This window comes from Hirundo rustica, chromosome 10 (genome assembly GCF_015227805.2).
Source record: "Hirundo rustica isolate bHirRus1 chromosome 10, bHirRus1.pri.v3, whole genome shotgun sequence".
Taxonomy (NCBI): Eukaryota; Metazoa; Chordata; class Aves; order Passeriformes; family Hirundinidae; genus Hirundo; species Hirundo rustica.
In genome coordinates this window covers 12,313,751-12,329,293 of record NC_053459.1, presented here as the reverse complement: position 1 = coordinate 12,329,293, position 15,543 = coordinate 12,313,751, and the positions used below count along the sequence as shown (strand labels likewise).

Below are 15,543 nucleotides of genomic sequence, written 5' to 3'. Positions count from 1 at the left end.
GTCTGGAGTACTCATCATAGGTAATGAATTTTATTTTATTGTAAGGATGGATCTCAGGGACTCTGTTTAGAGGGCAGCTGTTGCTTGAACTTGGCCTGAATTGGGGAAACTGAAATGTACTCTGGCATCCAGGCTGGTCTGATTAAATACTTGATTTTAGATAGGGATAAAACCTTCCCATAGCTGCAAATTTTTTTGTTTCATTATGCAGCATATTGCATAGGGTTCTAAATGTTGTTCAGTAGTTTAATTGGGAAGCGATTTAGTGGAAATTCATGACCCCATTCAAATTGTGTTAAAAGCCCTGGAATGTGAAGAGGAAACTGGTTGCATGGTCACTTTCCTGTGTGCAGTAAGAGGACAGAATTAGCAGTGCTGTAATGTACGTGTGCTCTGAATAAAAAAAACCAACCAAGCAAGCTCCTTGCTCTTTTGTCTCTGCCCAAGGACTTAAAAGCACTAAATGCTGTTTGTTGAGGGATTGGTTTCATTGCTTGGGTTTTTTTAGACTTATTTTCATGAAGAATATATGCACTGTTGGCATACTGACAGCTCCTCTGTTGGGCTGGTGAAGTTGGTACCAACTTGAGTTGGTTGAAGTTCTCTTACCACCTCTCAGTCCTATGGTAACAGGGAACAGGATTAGCTCAGACTGAAAAGTAGTAAGGTATTTTTATTTTGAAGATTTCTTCCTCTCCAGTAGTCATACTGGCTTTATTTTTGTTTCTTGGACTAGTTGTTTACAGAGTAGATAGACTTACCTGCTTCGTCTTCCAGAGGATAATTTTAAATACAGCACCTTGCCCACACCTATACTGTGGCAGCGTATTTGCCTCCTCTCTTTGAATGAGATACAGAAAGTCATCCTGAGCTAGTGCTATTCATTGCATTTTATGTTACAAACTGTGCCCTGAAAGCATCTTAATACATGTTCTTTCCTTTTCTTCCTCAGATAAACTTCTAGTCTTTACTGTAGCAACTAAAGAAACCGATGGCTTTCACCGTTTCATGCGAACTGCAAAGCATTTCAACTACACAGTAAAGGTATTGTGTGGTTTGTACCAAAGATTTGTGCTGTCCATGCTGTAAAACAGAACCAGTGTATGGTAGCTGACCTTGCCTTAGCTCCTTGTGTGCTGGGGCAGAGGGAGACAACAGCAGAGCTGGGGGCAGGAAGGGCCCTTGCTGCTCTCCCTGTCTCTTACCTGCTGGTGCCCCTCTGGGGCACCGTGGGAGGGAGGTGCTTCCCCTGCCTTGGGACCTGCTTTAGAGGTTTGTAGCTATCATGGCCAGCATCCTCCTCACTCACAGGTTCTGTCATGGTTTGTCACAGAGCCTTGTTTCTCAGTGTGGCCGATTTTCCTTGTGTGAACACTTCTGGGGGCTGTGCTGCACTCAGGGGCTTTGCACTCCCTTCCTTAAGCAAGGCTGGAACACTGCTGCAAGGAAGGAGGGTCACAACTGAAAATTTCTCTGTTTCCCAGGAACCTGCAATTTCTGAGAGGACAATGTGTTTCTATCATTCTTGCCAGCCTTTTCTGCCTTGCTCTGTGCCTCCGTGTGTCACGTACTTAGGTTAGCCTCTGCATGACCCTGGGAAAAAGGGAGGGCACTAACCTTCTAAACTCTCCCCACAAACTGGTTCTGCCAAGAGAAAATCCAGGAATTCAGATGCTATTATGAAATTTTTCTGCTTACTTACCACAATGCCTGCACTATAAATAGGAAATTATTTGGGTCTTTGACTTCTACCACTGAATTTAGATGACTGAGAGAACCTTTCCTAACAGGATAAAGCTGTACTAGAGCACCTGAGCAGCCTGAGCTCTGGATACATCTTTTAGCTATGCAGATCTGTCCAAAACACCATGCTATGTAGTTTTTCCAGGCTTTATATGTTCCAAAAACATTATGCTCAAAACACATAAAGAGCTTTTTTATTTTTTTTTCCTTTCTTTGACATGTAATCTGCTATAGTGCTTGGCTGAGGAGGAGTTTTATGTTTAACTGAGTTTTAGCAGCGAGCTGTGTACTGGGAAAGCTATCCTTCCCTTTTTCTACAAAAAACTTGCCAATTGAATTAGTTATACCCTGATCTACCAAGGTCTTTGTGCCTTCTGTTCCTAAAGGGATGTTACTGAATGTTAAAGGTCTCATTTGGAATGTTTTTCTAATACAAAATTTGAAACAATCCTTAGCATCTTTTTCCTTTTTTTTTTTTTTTTTTTTTTTTTTTCCCTGAAGGAGACACATTTGAGTAAATGTCAGTAGCAGGCAATTGCTTGATTCTTATTTGGTTAAGAAAAGTCTCATGTTTTTGAAATGATGTCATTGTGCTGAATGTTGCTTCAGACATGGAAAACTTATGATGCTGAAAGTGCTGGCTTGCTATGCTTTCATGTGTTGCTTCTGCTTTAGCATCTGTTTTCAATAAGGGTCTGCTTTAAAAAAGCCTTGTGGGTTTGGGTACTAGCAAAAAGTGCCTTTTTTTCCCCCCCCCTTATTCCAGGTTCTTGGAAAAGGTGAAGAATGGAAAGGTGGTGAGCTGCCCAACTCTATTGGCGGAGGGCAGAAAGTTCGGCTGCTGAAAGAAGGCATTGAAAGCTATGCTGATCAAGAGGACTTGGTTGTACTGTTTGTTGAATGGTGAGCAAACCTGGCTGCTTGTCTTCAAGTTTTAGTTTGGGTAGACATGCAAGAGTGGCTGCTGTGCCATGCCGAAAGTTGTGTGGTGCTTTTGTTCTTTGCTGTTTTATTTGAGAGAGTTTGTGTCTTTTTTTCTTCATTCATAAAAATAGTAGATGGCTTTTGGAGCAGTCGTTACTTTTTAACAGATACACAGATGTAAGAGTTGTTCATAGTTCTGCTGCCTCGAGGGAGTAAAAAAATGTTGCTGGGAGCTGACAGGCTTTTTTAGGCAAGCATTTGTCCTCTCCCTGTTCAGCTGCAGCGAGAGCAGGATGTGGCTGCAGGCTGGGAGTGTGGATGGGAGGGAAAGCAAAAGCAGCTCCAGAAGAAGTGTCCAGTAGGGACCAGAGGAATGATCTTGTTCCATGAAGTAACAGTGATATGGAGGAAGCTGGGAAATGGCTCCCTGAGGAAAGCATTTAACAGGAGAACTTCTATGTGTCAGAGAACTGAAACAAGAATCTTGGTGTCAGATGTAGCCTGATGCCTGTGCTATCTGTGATGGAAGGATGGAGAACACTGCTGCAGGTGCCAGATCATAGCTCATAGCACAGCTATGCTTGAACATCCTCCCTGGAGGCCAGCTAGGCTTCTCCCTGTCACAGGAAGCATGGAGCTCAAACGTGTTCAAATCACACTTTTCTCTATTGCTTCCCTCTGCTCTTTCTCTTCCTCTTATTTTCCTCCTGCAGCATGATCAGAGCGGCTCAGAATCCAGCTTGCAGCAGGCACCAGGCTCTTCCACGCTGATGTTAACCAGAGCAGGGTCACAGCTCTGAAATAATCACTGCATGGAAGGCGTGGGACCAGCTCTTGAATCAGGGACAGGAAGCTCAGTTGCTGACAGGCAGCCTTGGAGAGAGGCAGCTGAGTGTGAGCTTGGAGGGAGTCATGTACGAGCTCACCCATGCTGATGGTACCACGTCATGTTGGAATGTCTGCTCCAGAGCTCTCTTTCAGCTTTTAACCTGCTTGATTTATTTAAAATTTGACTGTTGAAGAAATTTAGGGACACATTTTCAGGGCAGGAGCTTGGCAGGATTTGCACAGTAGACATCATCACAAGGCAAAGTGGCTGGACACTGGCATTTTATGGAAAATTAATTTGTTGTTTTGCAGAAGTTAACACTTTGGGAAAGCTGGAGTAGCCTATCAAACTGGTAGCAAATTCAAATACGTTACTTAATTTTCTGTTGCAGTTTTACCTCTTGTGATGAGTAAAAGAAATGCCTAGAAAATCTAAATAATTTTCACTAATTTATAAATAAGCATTATAAGGAATTCTTATTATGCTGAATATAATTTTTCTGTGCTTAGGTCTGTAAAAGTTACCTAGTTTGGAAGTACACATGCAGTTTTAAAATTTCTTTTCCTTTTGACTTGTTCAATTTTGCATTTGCTAAGTGGAAAAAGAATCTTTCTAAAAGTAAATACATTATATGTTTGTTCATAGTGTTGTCCTACTACTCATACAAAAACTGAAACTTCTAAAGGCTAATTTCAAAGATTTTGCTCTGTGCTAAAGCTCAGATGAATCAAACATTTCCCAAATATTTTCTACTTACATTGAATTTCTTTGTTTCTGAATTTATTATCCTAATTCATAACTATTTTCTTCCTATGCGGTAAAATATGCAAATTTATTACCACATTGGTGCAAAGGTCTGGCTCAAGTTTTTCTCCATCATAATTTGCTCTCTGGAGGGGCTGTCTGCTGGCACGGGTGAGAGAGCGCAGAGGAGCGTGTGTATCAAAATGCAAAAGCCATTATATTTCTTCCCATGAAAAGTCACAGGATTTAAGGCCTCCCAAGTTCCTGAAGTCCAAAATCCCAAGTCCAAAATCCCATGTTTATTTAAAGCTGGTGGAACTGATTCCAGACAGGAGAGAAAAAACAGTTTGCTGATTCTAGCATTATATTTTAATTCTAATGAGCTTTTTCGTTTCCAGAAATCCTTTTTTGCAACCTAAATGCTGATCAATGTAGCAGTAAGTTTGGAAAAGACAAATGTCATGAACTTCCTTTCTTCTTCAAGTGTTTTTTATTATATTCATTGTGAAGCATTTGGAATATTAATCTTGGGGGTGGGGAAAGGAAATGTCTGGTTTGCTTACGAGTAATTTCTAGGGAACTGTTTACTTAACAAACTTACTTTCTTGGTTTGGTTTGGTTGGGTTTTTTTTTTTTTTTTTCAGCTGTTTATTATATGGCTCAGAATTCTGGAAATAGTTTGAGCTTCCTCTGTGGACAGCTTGTGCCTGTGTGTAGATAGCAAAATGCCTGTAGATGGAACACTATTTAAATTAGGCTTGTTTTTGCTCGAGCTAACTTCTGGTTTATTTTGGACCATTTCAGATTGAACTGGCTAATGGCCAGTGTAGACTGGATAAATTGGTTGGTGCTGTGACTGCTCATCCAGAACTCCCACAGGCATCTCTTTGTATCGTGGAAGAATTTTGAAGCCTCTCAGTGTGTTATTTGTTTTGTTGTGGGTTTTTTTTAAACAATTGCCAGAAAGTAAGGGATAATTATATTTTTTATGTATCTGAAAATGGTTAAGGTGTGATCCTGGTGGGGACACACTCTAAGTGACAAGATAGTTTTGTGTCTGTTTTGTGACATTGCTAGTCACTAGCAGGCACTCTCTCACTTGCATTTTGAGCTCTTACCCTGCAGTTCCAAAGTAGCAAGTTCTCATTGTTAAAGTTGTGGGTGCAAAAATTGCCTGGGCAGTTTTAGAGCACCTGAGTCTCTGCTGCTGTTTCCCTGTGTTGCTGGGAGTGCAGGGTGCATAGCTAGAATGCTTTGCTGCTGCTAAAGGGAGGTAGGGAGGGGTGGATTCCAGTCCCAAGCATCTGCCATCTGGGAGTTTCAGGAAATGGGATTAGGTTGTGGAAACTTTCTGTGTGTGTGTGGGGGGGGGGGTGTTTTGTTTTGGGTTTTTTTTCCTTATTTTCTACTTAATTGGAAGGATTTAAGAATAAATAAAAGACTATATGAGCTGATCCTGGTTGTCAAGGAAGCCTGCTTTTTCCTGGATATGTCCACACTCTTTTTCCCTGTCAAATTTTGAAGTCCAGTTTAAAGCAAGTCATTGTGTCACCCCTAACAACAGTATAAACTGTCAGGGGTAGTCTTGGGACCTGTTTTGTGGTGGTCTTAGTGGTGTAGTCCTAAAGTGAATCCCCCCTTAGAGCAGGAGATGGGGTTTGAATAGGCTGAACGGAATCTGACAAAGCAGGTAAACAAGGCAAATGATGCATTTACAGGTGTTAAGAAGTTTTCTTTCTGCATGGAGAGGAAATAAATGATGTTTTATCCTCATAAAGCAGCTGATGAGGATACTGTCAGCAAGGGGTGGAAAGCAGGTGGAGGTCCTGCCCAGGAAGAGGTGAGGTGACAGTAAGTCACCTCGTGACAAAACAGAGGTCCTTGACCGTTAATGGCAAGTGTAGGTTCCTTCTGGATTAATAGAGCTGCATAATATCCATTGCAGTTTAGCAGCTCAGCTCTGGGTTTAGGATTATAAACTCTGCTTTTTTTATAGCTGTGTATTAGGTAGCATATCCCTTTCACAAGGAGAACCTGTGGCTGGCCCAGCACGTTGCTCAACTTTGGCTCTCTTTCACAGGATGACAGTCCTTGGAAGCAGTGTTCCAGGGTGTTTGGTTCCTTCCTGCAGCTGTGAGTCCTAGCAGCAGCAGAGCACTACCTTGATCACCGAGGAGAAGCACAGCCTGCCACGAGCTATTAAGTTAAAGCCTCAGACAGATCTCTTTTTGTCTGTCTTCAATGTGTCTCCTGTTCCTTGTGTGTTCTACAGGCTCGGTCTGGCATTGAGTCGAGCTACAGACATTGAATGGAAAAAAAGTGAAGTGTATTCCTGTAAATTTGGGCAGAAAGAGGCATTTTTTTGTGAAACTGGGGAAGGTCCAAAATGTACAATTTATTTCATGCGTACTCCTGCCAAAGTTGCAGAAAAACATAGCAGAGTTTTCAGAAAACCACTTACTTATATAGACTACATAACACACTTCCTCTCCAGGGTTCATACTTTGCTTTGTGGTGAAAATCTTTTTTTACATTTGTAAGCCAGCTGTTTTTCAGTTCTCTTAGGCCAATTTCATGAAATCCTCTTTGAAGAAAAGACTTCTTGAATAATTTCAGAGCTGTAATAAAGGAGTACCATAAGTCAGTAATGGTTGATCTGTTGGCACTATTGCTGGATAATCCATTGCAATGCAAAATGTTCTGTGTACTGCAGGTGGGGGTATTGCTGTCCCAATTAGCCCAGCTAAAAGGCTTTGCATGAAAAGTCCTGATCAAGGTTACACCTTGGTTTTTGGTAGCTTGACTGTTCCTTTGCCTGTTATCAGGCCTGGTGATTTTTAATTTCTAAGGTTCTTGTGAAGAGTAAGAATATTCCTGCGTTCACATGAGAAAACTGCAAGGCTGAGATGCTGCCATTAAAATATTTTACTGCTTCAGCCAGAGACTAATCTGTGATGTGATTCCAGCTTCACTGTGACATTCTTTGTGCTGTGTAAAGTGAACCTTGAAGTGGGAGGCATTGGCACAGGTCATGCAGAGCAGCAGTGGATGTCCAATCCCTGGCAAATTCCAAGTTCCAGGGGTCAGATTGGGTGAGGCTTTGAGCAGGCTGGGCTAGTGTGTCCATCCCTGCCCATGGTGGGGGATTGGTTTGTTTGCTTGGTTTTCTTGGTTGTGTTCCTAACCCCCTGTGCCTGCCAGGCATTTATTTAGATTTGGTTCAGCTTCAAGAAACCACCAGGCTTGGGATGCTCCATTCTTACAGGACCTTGGCCAAAGCCAGGCAGGTTTTGTTCTGGTTTGGCACACTGTTGACTTTTGGCTGCGTGTAACAGCCAAAGATGAGCCCTCCACCTTTAGGCCTTTATCCTCAGCAGGAATTGCAATTCAAAGGCATATATAAGGTTTTTCACAAACAGATATTGTGAGGCTTTGAGCCTTTTAAGTCTTCAGCACATTAAAAAGTTGAAGGAGAAATCTATGCCTTGTCAGGATGCAGTACACTTTTTATGGGAAACTAGACTGCATTGAGATCTAAGTACATTCTTGATAAGACTTTTTAGAAGAGTCAGTGGTGTCGTATTTAGGAACAAGATTGTCTAGATTTTCCCAGTGAAAATTATCTAAGTAATCTCTCAGTCCTGCTTTTCATCTGTTAAAGTTTGATATTTTTAATTGTTCTTAAAAGCATAAGCAAAATACCTGAAATAGGAAAATCTATTTCAGATAAACAAAATGTGAAGAAAAAGAATGTCCAAAATGTGGAAGACTAAAAAGCAGACGGGGAAACTCCTTTGGATAAGTAGTACTGATTGAAGTTTCTCTCCTGGAAGGGTATAGAATTTTTACGTGGCGGTTAAATATGATTTAATTGAATCATTTTTCAGAATGAAAGTTTGATTTTTAAATTTGAATAGTCCAGTGACTTGTTTTGAATACAGAAACATTAAAAGGAAACTAACCTAATAGATGTATTTTCTTTCCTTTTAAGCTATGATGTTATCTTTGCCGGGGGCCCTGAAGAACTGCTGAAGAAATTTCAGGAAACTAATCACAAAGTGGTGTTTGCAGCAGATGGACTAATTTGGCCGGATAAAAGGCTGGCTGACAAGTATCCTGTTGTCCGGAGCGGAAAACGATTCCTGAACTCAGGAGGCAAGTGTGGTCCTCAAACACTTGAACTTGAACATGACCCATCTGTGTTTTCTGCTCTTCGTACTTACTGCGCACGGAGCTGTTCCTGAATCACCCAAGTGTAACACTGATGACTGGATACGCTGTCATCTTCCTCCCCTCCCCACTTGAATAGCTCCTCTTCTGTGCTCAGGCATAGCTTTCATTCAAATTTGCACAGTGTGTGTTTGGCAGTAACTTGTACAAAGCAGGTAAATATAGTCAGGGTCTAGCAAGCAGCTGCGTGTGGCAGCGTGACGCTGTGCAAGGATGTCCCAGTGCTGCGGGAACAACGCAGTGCACCAGCACAGGCAGAGCAGCACGTGCTGTTTATTGGCGCGGTTTAGCCCGGCCACAGGATTCCCGACCTCGGCTGCCTGGTTCCTGGAGATCTCTGCGCACAGGGTGCAAGTGCTGGCAGCTCTGCCTGGCCTGTCAGCATGGCTTACACTGCTCCTTCTCAAAGGGCTGGGGGCTGCTCCCTGTAATCTCAGTGATGGACGAATTCTGGAATCCTCCTTTAAGTGCCAGCTTTGCTAATCATTTTGCACTTGATTAATACGTGCGCTGATACAAATACTGTGCTGTGTAGAAGCTATTGAGTGTCATTTCTGGGACACCCTGCTTCAGTGTGCAGATCTGGGAGTGTCCCTGTTTCTTTCCCTCACCTATCTGTCCTATCCTTTTTTTTATTTTGGTGTATATTGGTTTTGAGTTGAATTCTCATTATATTTCTGGCAGTATTAGATTCAGGCACCTCTGCCAATAAGAAGTGATTGATGAAAATGAAACTTTTTCCACAGATGGGCTTCTTGGGAAGGTGATAGTCTGATATCATACCTTGGCATTCTCAGAACCATCCTGGACAGATCTGATTTATTTTTTTCCCTTAAAATATCATTAGTATAAAAATAGCCATTAATTATTAACTTATTAATTTTTGAAACAGACCTGTTACATACCTCAGGAAGAAGATTGGATTCTGAGCCAAGTTTCATTAATTTCATACTTTTTCTTTAGTGACACCACTCCAAATGAAGTCCCTGGTTGGTGGACAGCTTTGGCAGGGTAGTGCTTTTTATGGAAATAACCTGTGTGTGTGATGTTGCAGGATTTATTGGTTATGCTCCGTACATAAATCGTATCGTGCAGCAATGGAATCTGCAGGATAATGATGATGACCAGCTGTTTTACACCAAAATCTATGTTGACCCATTGGCAAGGGTAGGTAGTAAGTCGCTTTCTCTTTTCTTTTTGCTTGAAATAACATGCTGCTCCTCATAAACCACCAGGAGATGAAAAGACAAGGAATGCTGTCTCTTTGTCCTGGAGTGCCATGTTGACGGTTGTTTGTTCTGAGGTTCCTACTGCTGGAATGATGAACAGGCTCCCAAAGTGTCATGACTCAGTGTATTATTTCAGGCTGTCTTCAGACCCAGGCAGGTTGTGCTTCATTGTTAGAAATAACAGCTCTGAGGTATATGATCAGACACATTTATCTCAATGAGAGTCCCATGTACTTGCCAGTTTGACAGCCAGAGAATGTGGCATTTTTCCAGGGTGTCACTGAACTACTTGCTGATGCAGTGTTTTATATTTTGGCTTGCTGCCATTTCAGATCCTGCCTGCAGCTTTCTGTGCAAATATGTTCAATAAAGCTGTATTGTAAATTTCTGGTGAAGACCTCTCTGTGCCCTCTCTTAACAAAGTTCTCTGCTGAGTTGCAGCGTTAAAGCGTGATAGATGTTGGAGGCGTGTCCCTGATGCTGGAAAAAGGGGGATAAGGGAATTTAACAACATAGTGATGCAAAAAGACTTTAGAAGCTGATATAGCAGAATTTTGAGAAATATGGACACATGGTTTCTGGCATAACTTAATGGAAAATCAGGTCTGTTTGGATACAGGTTCAGAAATAGAATGGAATATTTCTGTTGAAAAGGGCCTACAACGATCGTCTAGTCTGACTGGCTGACCAACACAGGCCTGACCAAAAGCTAAAGCGTGTTACTAAGGTCATTTCTCAAATGCTCTTTAAGTCCTCGACAGGCTGGATGCATTGGCAACCCTTCTAGGAACTTATCCAGGGTTTCACCACCCTGTTCATAACGAAATGCTTCCTAATGTCCAGTCTGAACCTTCCCTGGTGCAGCTTTGAACCATTCCCACCAGCTCAGCACCTCCCTCCCCCCCTACTCCTCCTCAGGAAGCTGTAGGGAGCGCAGGGGTGGCCCCTCTGCCTGCTCCTCTAAACCAGGCAGACCTCAGCTGCTCCTCACGGGAAATTCCTTCCAGCCTTTAGTGTTTGAATTGCTTATATGCAAGTCAAGTCAGATGCCGGGTACACAATTGACCAGACGGGGTGCAGAGGTATTAAAGCTGATTCTGCATCCAAGTCAGAAGTAACATCATTAGCTGTCTAAACGGATTGTCTTCTAAACCAAAACTGTGCATCTGTGTAGAGCACTGCTGCACCATGATTCAAACCACTTCCATGGTGTGTACTGTATGTCACCACTGAATCTTTGTATAGTAATAATAATGCCAATGCTGTAAAATATGTAAAAAAATCTTGGAAGACCAAAACCAGGGATGTCATCTGTATAGGGGTTTTTAAGTGTGTTTTACTTGAATCAACATTTTAAAAATGGTAAAACATGGTATTTAAAGTAAGCTAGGATTAGTAATACAACATTAGGAACATGTTTAAAACCACTAGTGTTTTCTATTCTGACATGATGCTTAAAATTTGACTTTTATACTTTTGTGACTCTGACACACACCGCATGTTTTGTTTCTTGGCCAGAACTTGTTAATTTTTTTTTAAGACACAAATTTTCTTTGGCTTATACTGCTAAATTGCAGTTCCTGTGGAGACTTATGACCTTTATCCTTCAAGTTCAAAGTTTCTGCATATGCAAAATTGTTTTCTATAGAACTGCACAGCTTGGGAATACAGAAGAATGTAGCAATGTAAAGAACACATAGAGTCATTTCCTCTGATTCCTCGCTGCCACTGTGGTATAATTGCAACATTACTGTAAAAACATTGGTTTTTAGAACGCCTCAACAGCTTTGGTGCTTTGGTTTCAGGAGCACATTAACATTACTTTGGACCACAAATGTACAATTTTCCAGACCCTAAATGGAGCTGTTGGTAAGTGTATGATTTGTACATTGTGTGTTTCATTAGCTGTTATTGACACTTCTTTTTTTGCTTAACCATGAATGTAGCTCTTTAAATGTGTGCTTATTTTGAGGAAGTGTTTGGATGGGCAGACCTGATCACCAGATTAGTTACAGGTCTTTTGGGTTGATTATTAATTGAATTCTCTCACTGATAAAATATTTGATTTAAAATAGAAAAAATAGTTTTAAATAAATGAAGCTGGCAGTAAATACAGAGTTAAGGATAATTTTTTCCATCTACCTTTCCAAAACTTAATTACAGGCGTAAGATTAGGAATTAAAATTGCATTTTAGATGTTCTCAGGCAAACGGCTATACATAATGAAGTAGCATAGTAGTATAATGTAGAGTTTCCTTTAACTGTCAAGAATTAAAATGGAAAAATGCATCTGTGCAAAATTCATTTCATACATTTGACCTCCAATTTTGGAACAACTTTTTATAGTCAGATCATAATAACTAATAAACAACTAATTTTTCTATAAAGAGCATTTGCACTAAATTAGAATTATTTTAAAAGCATATTTTATTCCAATACTGAAGCTGCTGTTGAGAAACTTCAAAGTTTGATGTCGCCCTGTTTATCATAAGAAGCTTAGAATTCCAAGCTCAAGTTAAAAAAAACAGCAAAAGCTTCTAAATAAATAATACTGACAATGATAAGCAAAAACATATATTGTATCAGCAAGGACTTAAAAACTCTGAAATTTTAGCTTTTATTTATGAGCTTACTGTACTGCTTTGTTGATTTGCAGATGAAGTCCTTTTGAAATTTGAAGAAGGAAAAGTAAGAGCGAGGAATTCAGTGTATGACACCCTACCAGTCACCATTCATGGAAATGGTCCAACTAAAGTGAGTGACAGTTCGGTTTTATTTTCCTAAACATCAATGCAGGCAAAAAATACAATGGTAGAAGAGTATGAAACAGTCATAGCAGTGCACCAGTGCATATTTCCATTTAATGTTATTAGGAATTGAGAAGATAAAAACCCCCTTTGAATCCATGTTATTCTGCTCTCACTGTAACTTGGTATTGCTGCTGAAACAACTCATTCTGCTCCCAAATTCATTATAGCATGGGATATTAGAAGCAAGTAAGCTTTTTTTTATTTTTTCACTAACACAGAACTGTTCTTGAAGGTAGTAAAGAACGTCCACATGGTTATTAAATGGCAGTCAGAATAACAGAGGGCAGGATAATCTAGCCAAGAGTGATGGGATACAAAACAGTAACACATCTGTTCCTACCCTGGGCCCAGGTGTGTGTGTACACAGAGATACAAATACACTGCATGTAGGCAAAGGAAGGGGTCTCTGTGTATCTCTCTAGGTACATATGTACAAATACATTGCATTTAGGCAAAGGAAGAGGTCTCTGTGTATCTCTCTGGGTACATATGTACAAACCCACTGCCTTTAGGCAAAGGAAGAGGTCTCTGTGTATCTCTCTGGGTACACGTGTGGCTGGCTTTTGCCCTCAGTGTCGCTGGTCACTGCTGTCAGTGTGCCCGTGGCTGGTCAGCTTTGGGCACGTGGTAGAGCACTGTCTGCCCTGTGAAACAGCTGCTTTGACAGGCTCTGTGTAAGGATTCAGCGGTTCAGAGGTCCCTGTGCAGTTGCTGTGAGAGAAATGGCTGTGGTTTGGTGACATGGCAGGTGCATCTCTCTGTTCTGTGCCAAGGAAGTGTAAAGGTGTATTGTTTACAGTTGTGTCTGTTGGCTGAAGGATTGGGCATGGCTACTTTCTAATTTCTTCTGAATGAATGTTCCTTACTGTAGTTCCTTATTTTCAGAAAAAATGCCTTTCAGGAGAAGTAAAGTTTGAAACCCACTAATATCCCAGGGACTGCTGCTTCTTTGTTTGTGCACTTGTATTTTGATTTTTGGAATTAGTGAATATAATGATGCCTTTATCTGTTTCCCTTATAACTACTCAGTATGGATGAAATGTATGACCAATTCCTTTCATTTTTGGCTCAATTAAATCCTCAAAATCTGTCATTACTGGCTTTGCTGACAAGTTGCCAATAAAAGGAAGGGTTCTGTATTTTGCAATTGGGCGAACAGCTTAGGATGGAACTTCTTACACTAATCTAAGAGTTATGCTACATTAAAAAAACAAACTCCTCTGCCTGTAGTTATGTTTTAAAAACAGAGGAAACTCTTGCTATGCATCTCTTTGTCGGTGTGGTTAAATTCTTCTGTTTTAAACCCAGGATGGAATCAAAAAGACAATAATATATTGGGCAAAAAGCTTTCTCTAGTTAGTAAATAAACGAGCATAAAAATAATTCCCAGAATTAACTCCCAATAGTTAAAAGGTTTTTATTCATAAGATACTTCTGCTTTGTACTTAATCTCTCCAGTCTGCTGATTGCATTGGTTAGATACACTTCACAAAATATATTCAAAATATATTTTACATTCTGATGTGTAATACTTTTATTTTTCACCTTAAGTGCATGTCATTTTTATGAAATACTCATTTTTGTACACTTCATGGTACGTATGTAATCTCTGTTTTGTCAACAAAAAGAGTAAGATAAAGTTTTTATCTGCTATTTTTTTAATGTTTGTTTCTTGTCAGTTGCCTTTAATTACAAGTGATTTAACGGGTAAACCTGAATTGTTTGAAAGGTACAGATCATCCTTTGCACACATAATTCATTAATTTGAATTGTTCATTTATATACCAGATTCACTTGAATTATTTGGGAAACTATATTCCTAATGCTTGGACACGGGAAACTGGTTGCAGTGTTTGTGATTTGGACTTGCTAGACCTGTCAGCAGTAAAGGTAAGAATACTCTGCACTGGAACAAAGCCCTTTTAGGTACAGATGATAGGTGTTTAGTGATTTCTGAGGCCAAGTGGCTTCTTCATGTTTTACTACTTTCAGGAATGTTTTTGTGCATGTATTTTAGTGTAGATTTGCACAGTATTACTGAAGATCATGCCACGCCCAAAAGTCCTCCAGATTTTCACCTCTGTTCAGTGAGGGTGAATGAGCAATATTTGAATTGTGCAATGTTCCAGAGAATAATTAGAACTTCGGAAGAGGTAGAAAAACTCTATAGATATTTCAGATTTTTTGACCTACAAGACAGTCAACAGTCATTTGAACAACTTCTGTTACAAGTAGAGTTTAATAGTTAGAACTAACATGGTTGCAGTTACTATTTTCTGAGATTAAATAATCCAAGACTGCTTTGCCTTGTAGAGGACAGCGCATATATTTGTACTATATAAGCAAATGCATTCTGTAGAGAAAGATGTGATGTAATTGAGACTGGATTTCAGTACAGTTTGCAGAATTCTTGTAGGACAAGTACACACATACACATGGCATGTGTGCATATCCAGTACTTGGCAGCTTTGGCTCTTCCACTCCAAGCATGGCGTCTTTCATGTCTCTATAAATATTTCAGCTTGTACACAGTAAATTTGAGGCAGAGTAAATACTAAACTCTGCCATGTGGAGTTGTAAGTCTTGGACGAAAAAGTAAATTCTGATTATTCCTAACAGGCTCTTTCCAGCAGATGTTTCATTTCTGTTCTGTATTGAAGATTTGAATGAGAACAGGTCTTAGAAGATCATGTTGAGGATAACAGAAAGAAATAGTGGCTTGTTATCTTTGTAATGAAAGGAAAAAGTGAAAGAATTTCTGGGCAATAAGTAGCTAATGGATTGGAATATAAACTAAAAAAGTAATTGCTGGAATTTTAATAACTTTCAGATTATTTCTATGTTTTTAAATTTTATTTTCCCTTTTAAGACAAACATTTGAATGCTGTTATAATTAGATAGTGTTTGCACTCCTAGCATAAAGTTTACTTGAGGAAAAGATGTCAAAGATGTTTTTTTTCCAGTGGTGTTGATAATTAAAACATGGGTTTGGAGCAGTTAAATTGTAAAGGCAGTGAGGGAGATGCAATGATTT

The 15,543-nt window shown here is 40.1% G+C and overlaps 1 protein-coding gene across 1 annotated transcript in view; it reads left to right on the top strand.

The window, feature by feature from the left end:
* PLOD2 (procollagen-lysine,2-oxoglutarate 5-dioxygenase 2) overlaps positions 1–15,543 on the top strand; it is a 50,986-nt gene that overhangs the window by 13,681 nt on the left and 21,762 nt on the right. Inside the window, exons 2-8 of the mRNA XM_040074182.2 lie at positions 953–1,044; positions 2,510–2,646; positions 8,232–8,395; positions 9,525–9,637; positions 11,505–11,568; positions 12,356–12,453; positions 14,298–14,399. Coding sequence (XP_039930116.1) covers positions 1,009–1,044; positions 2,510–2,646; positions 8,232–8,395; positions 9,525–9,637; positions 11,505–11,568; positions 12,356–12,453; positions 14,298–14,399 — 714 coding nt within the window. The 5' untranslated portion in view covers positions 953–1,008. The remainder of the gene's footprint in view (positions 1–952; positions 1,045–2,509; positions 2,647–8,231; positions 8,396–9,524; positions 9,638–11,504; positions 11,569–12,355; positions 12,454–14,297; positions 14,400–15,543) is intronic.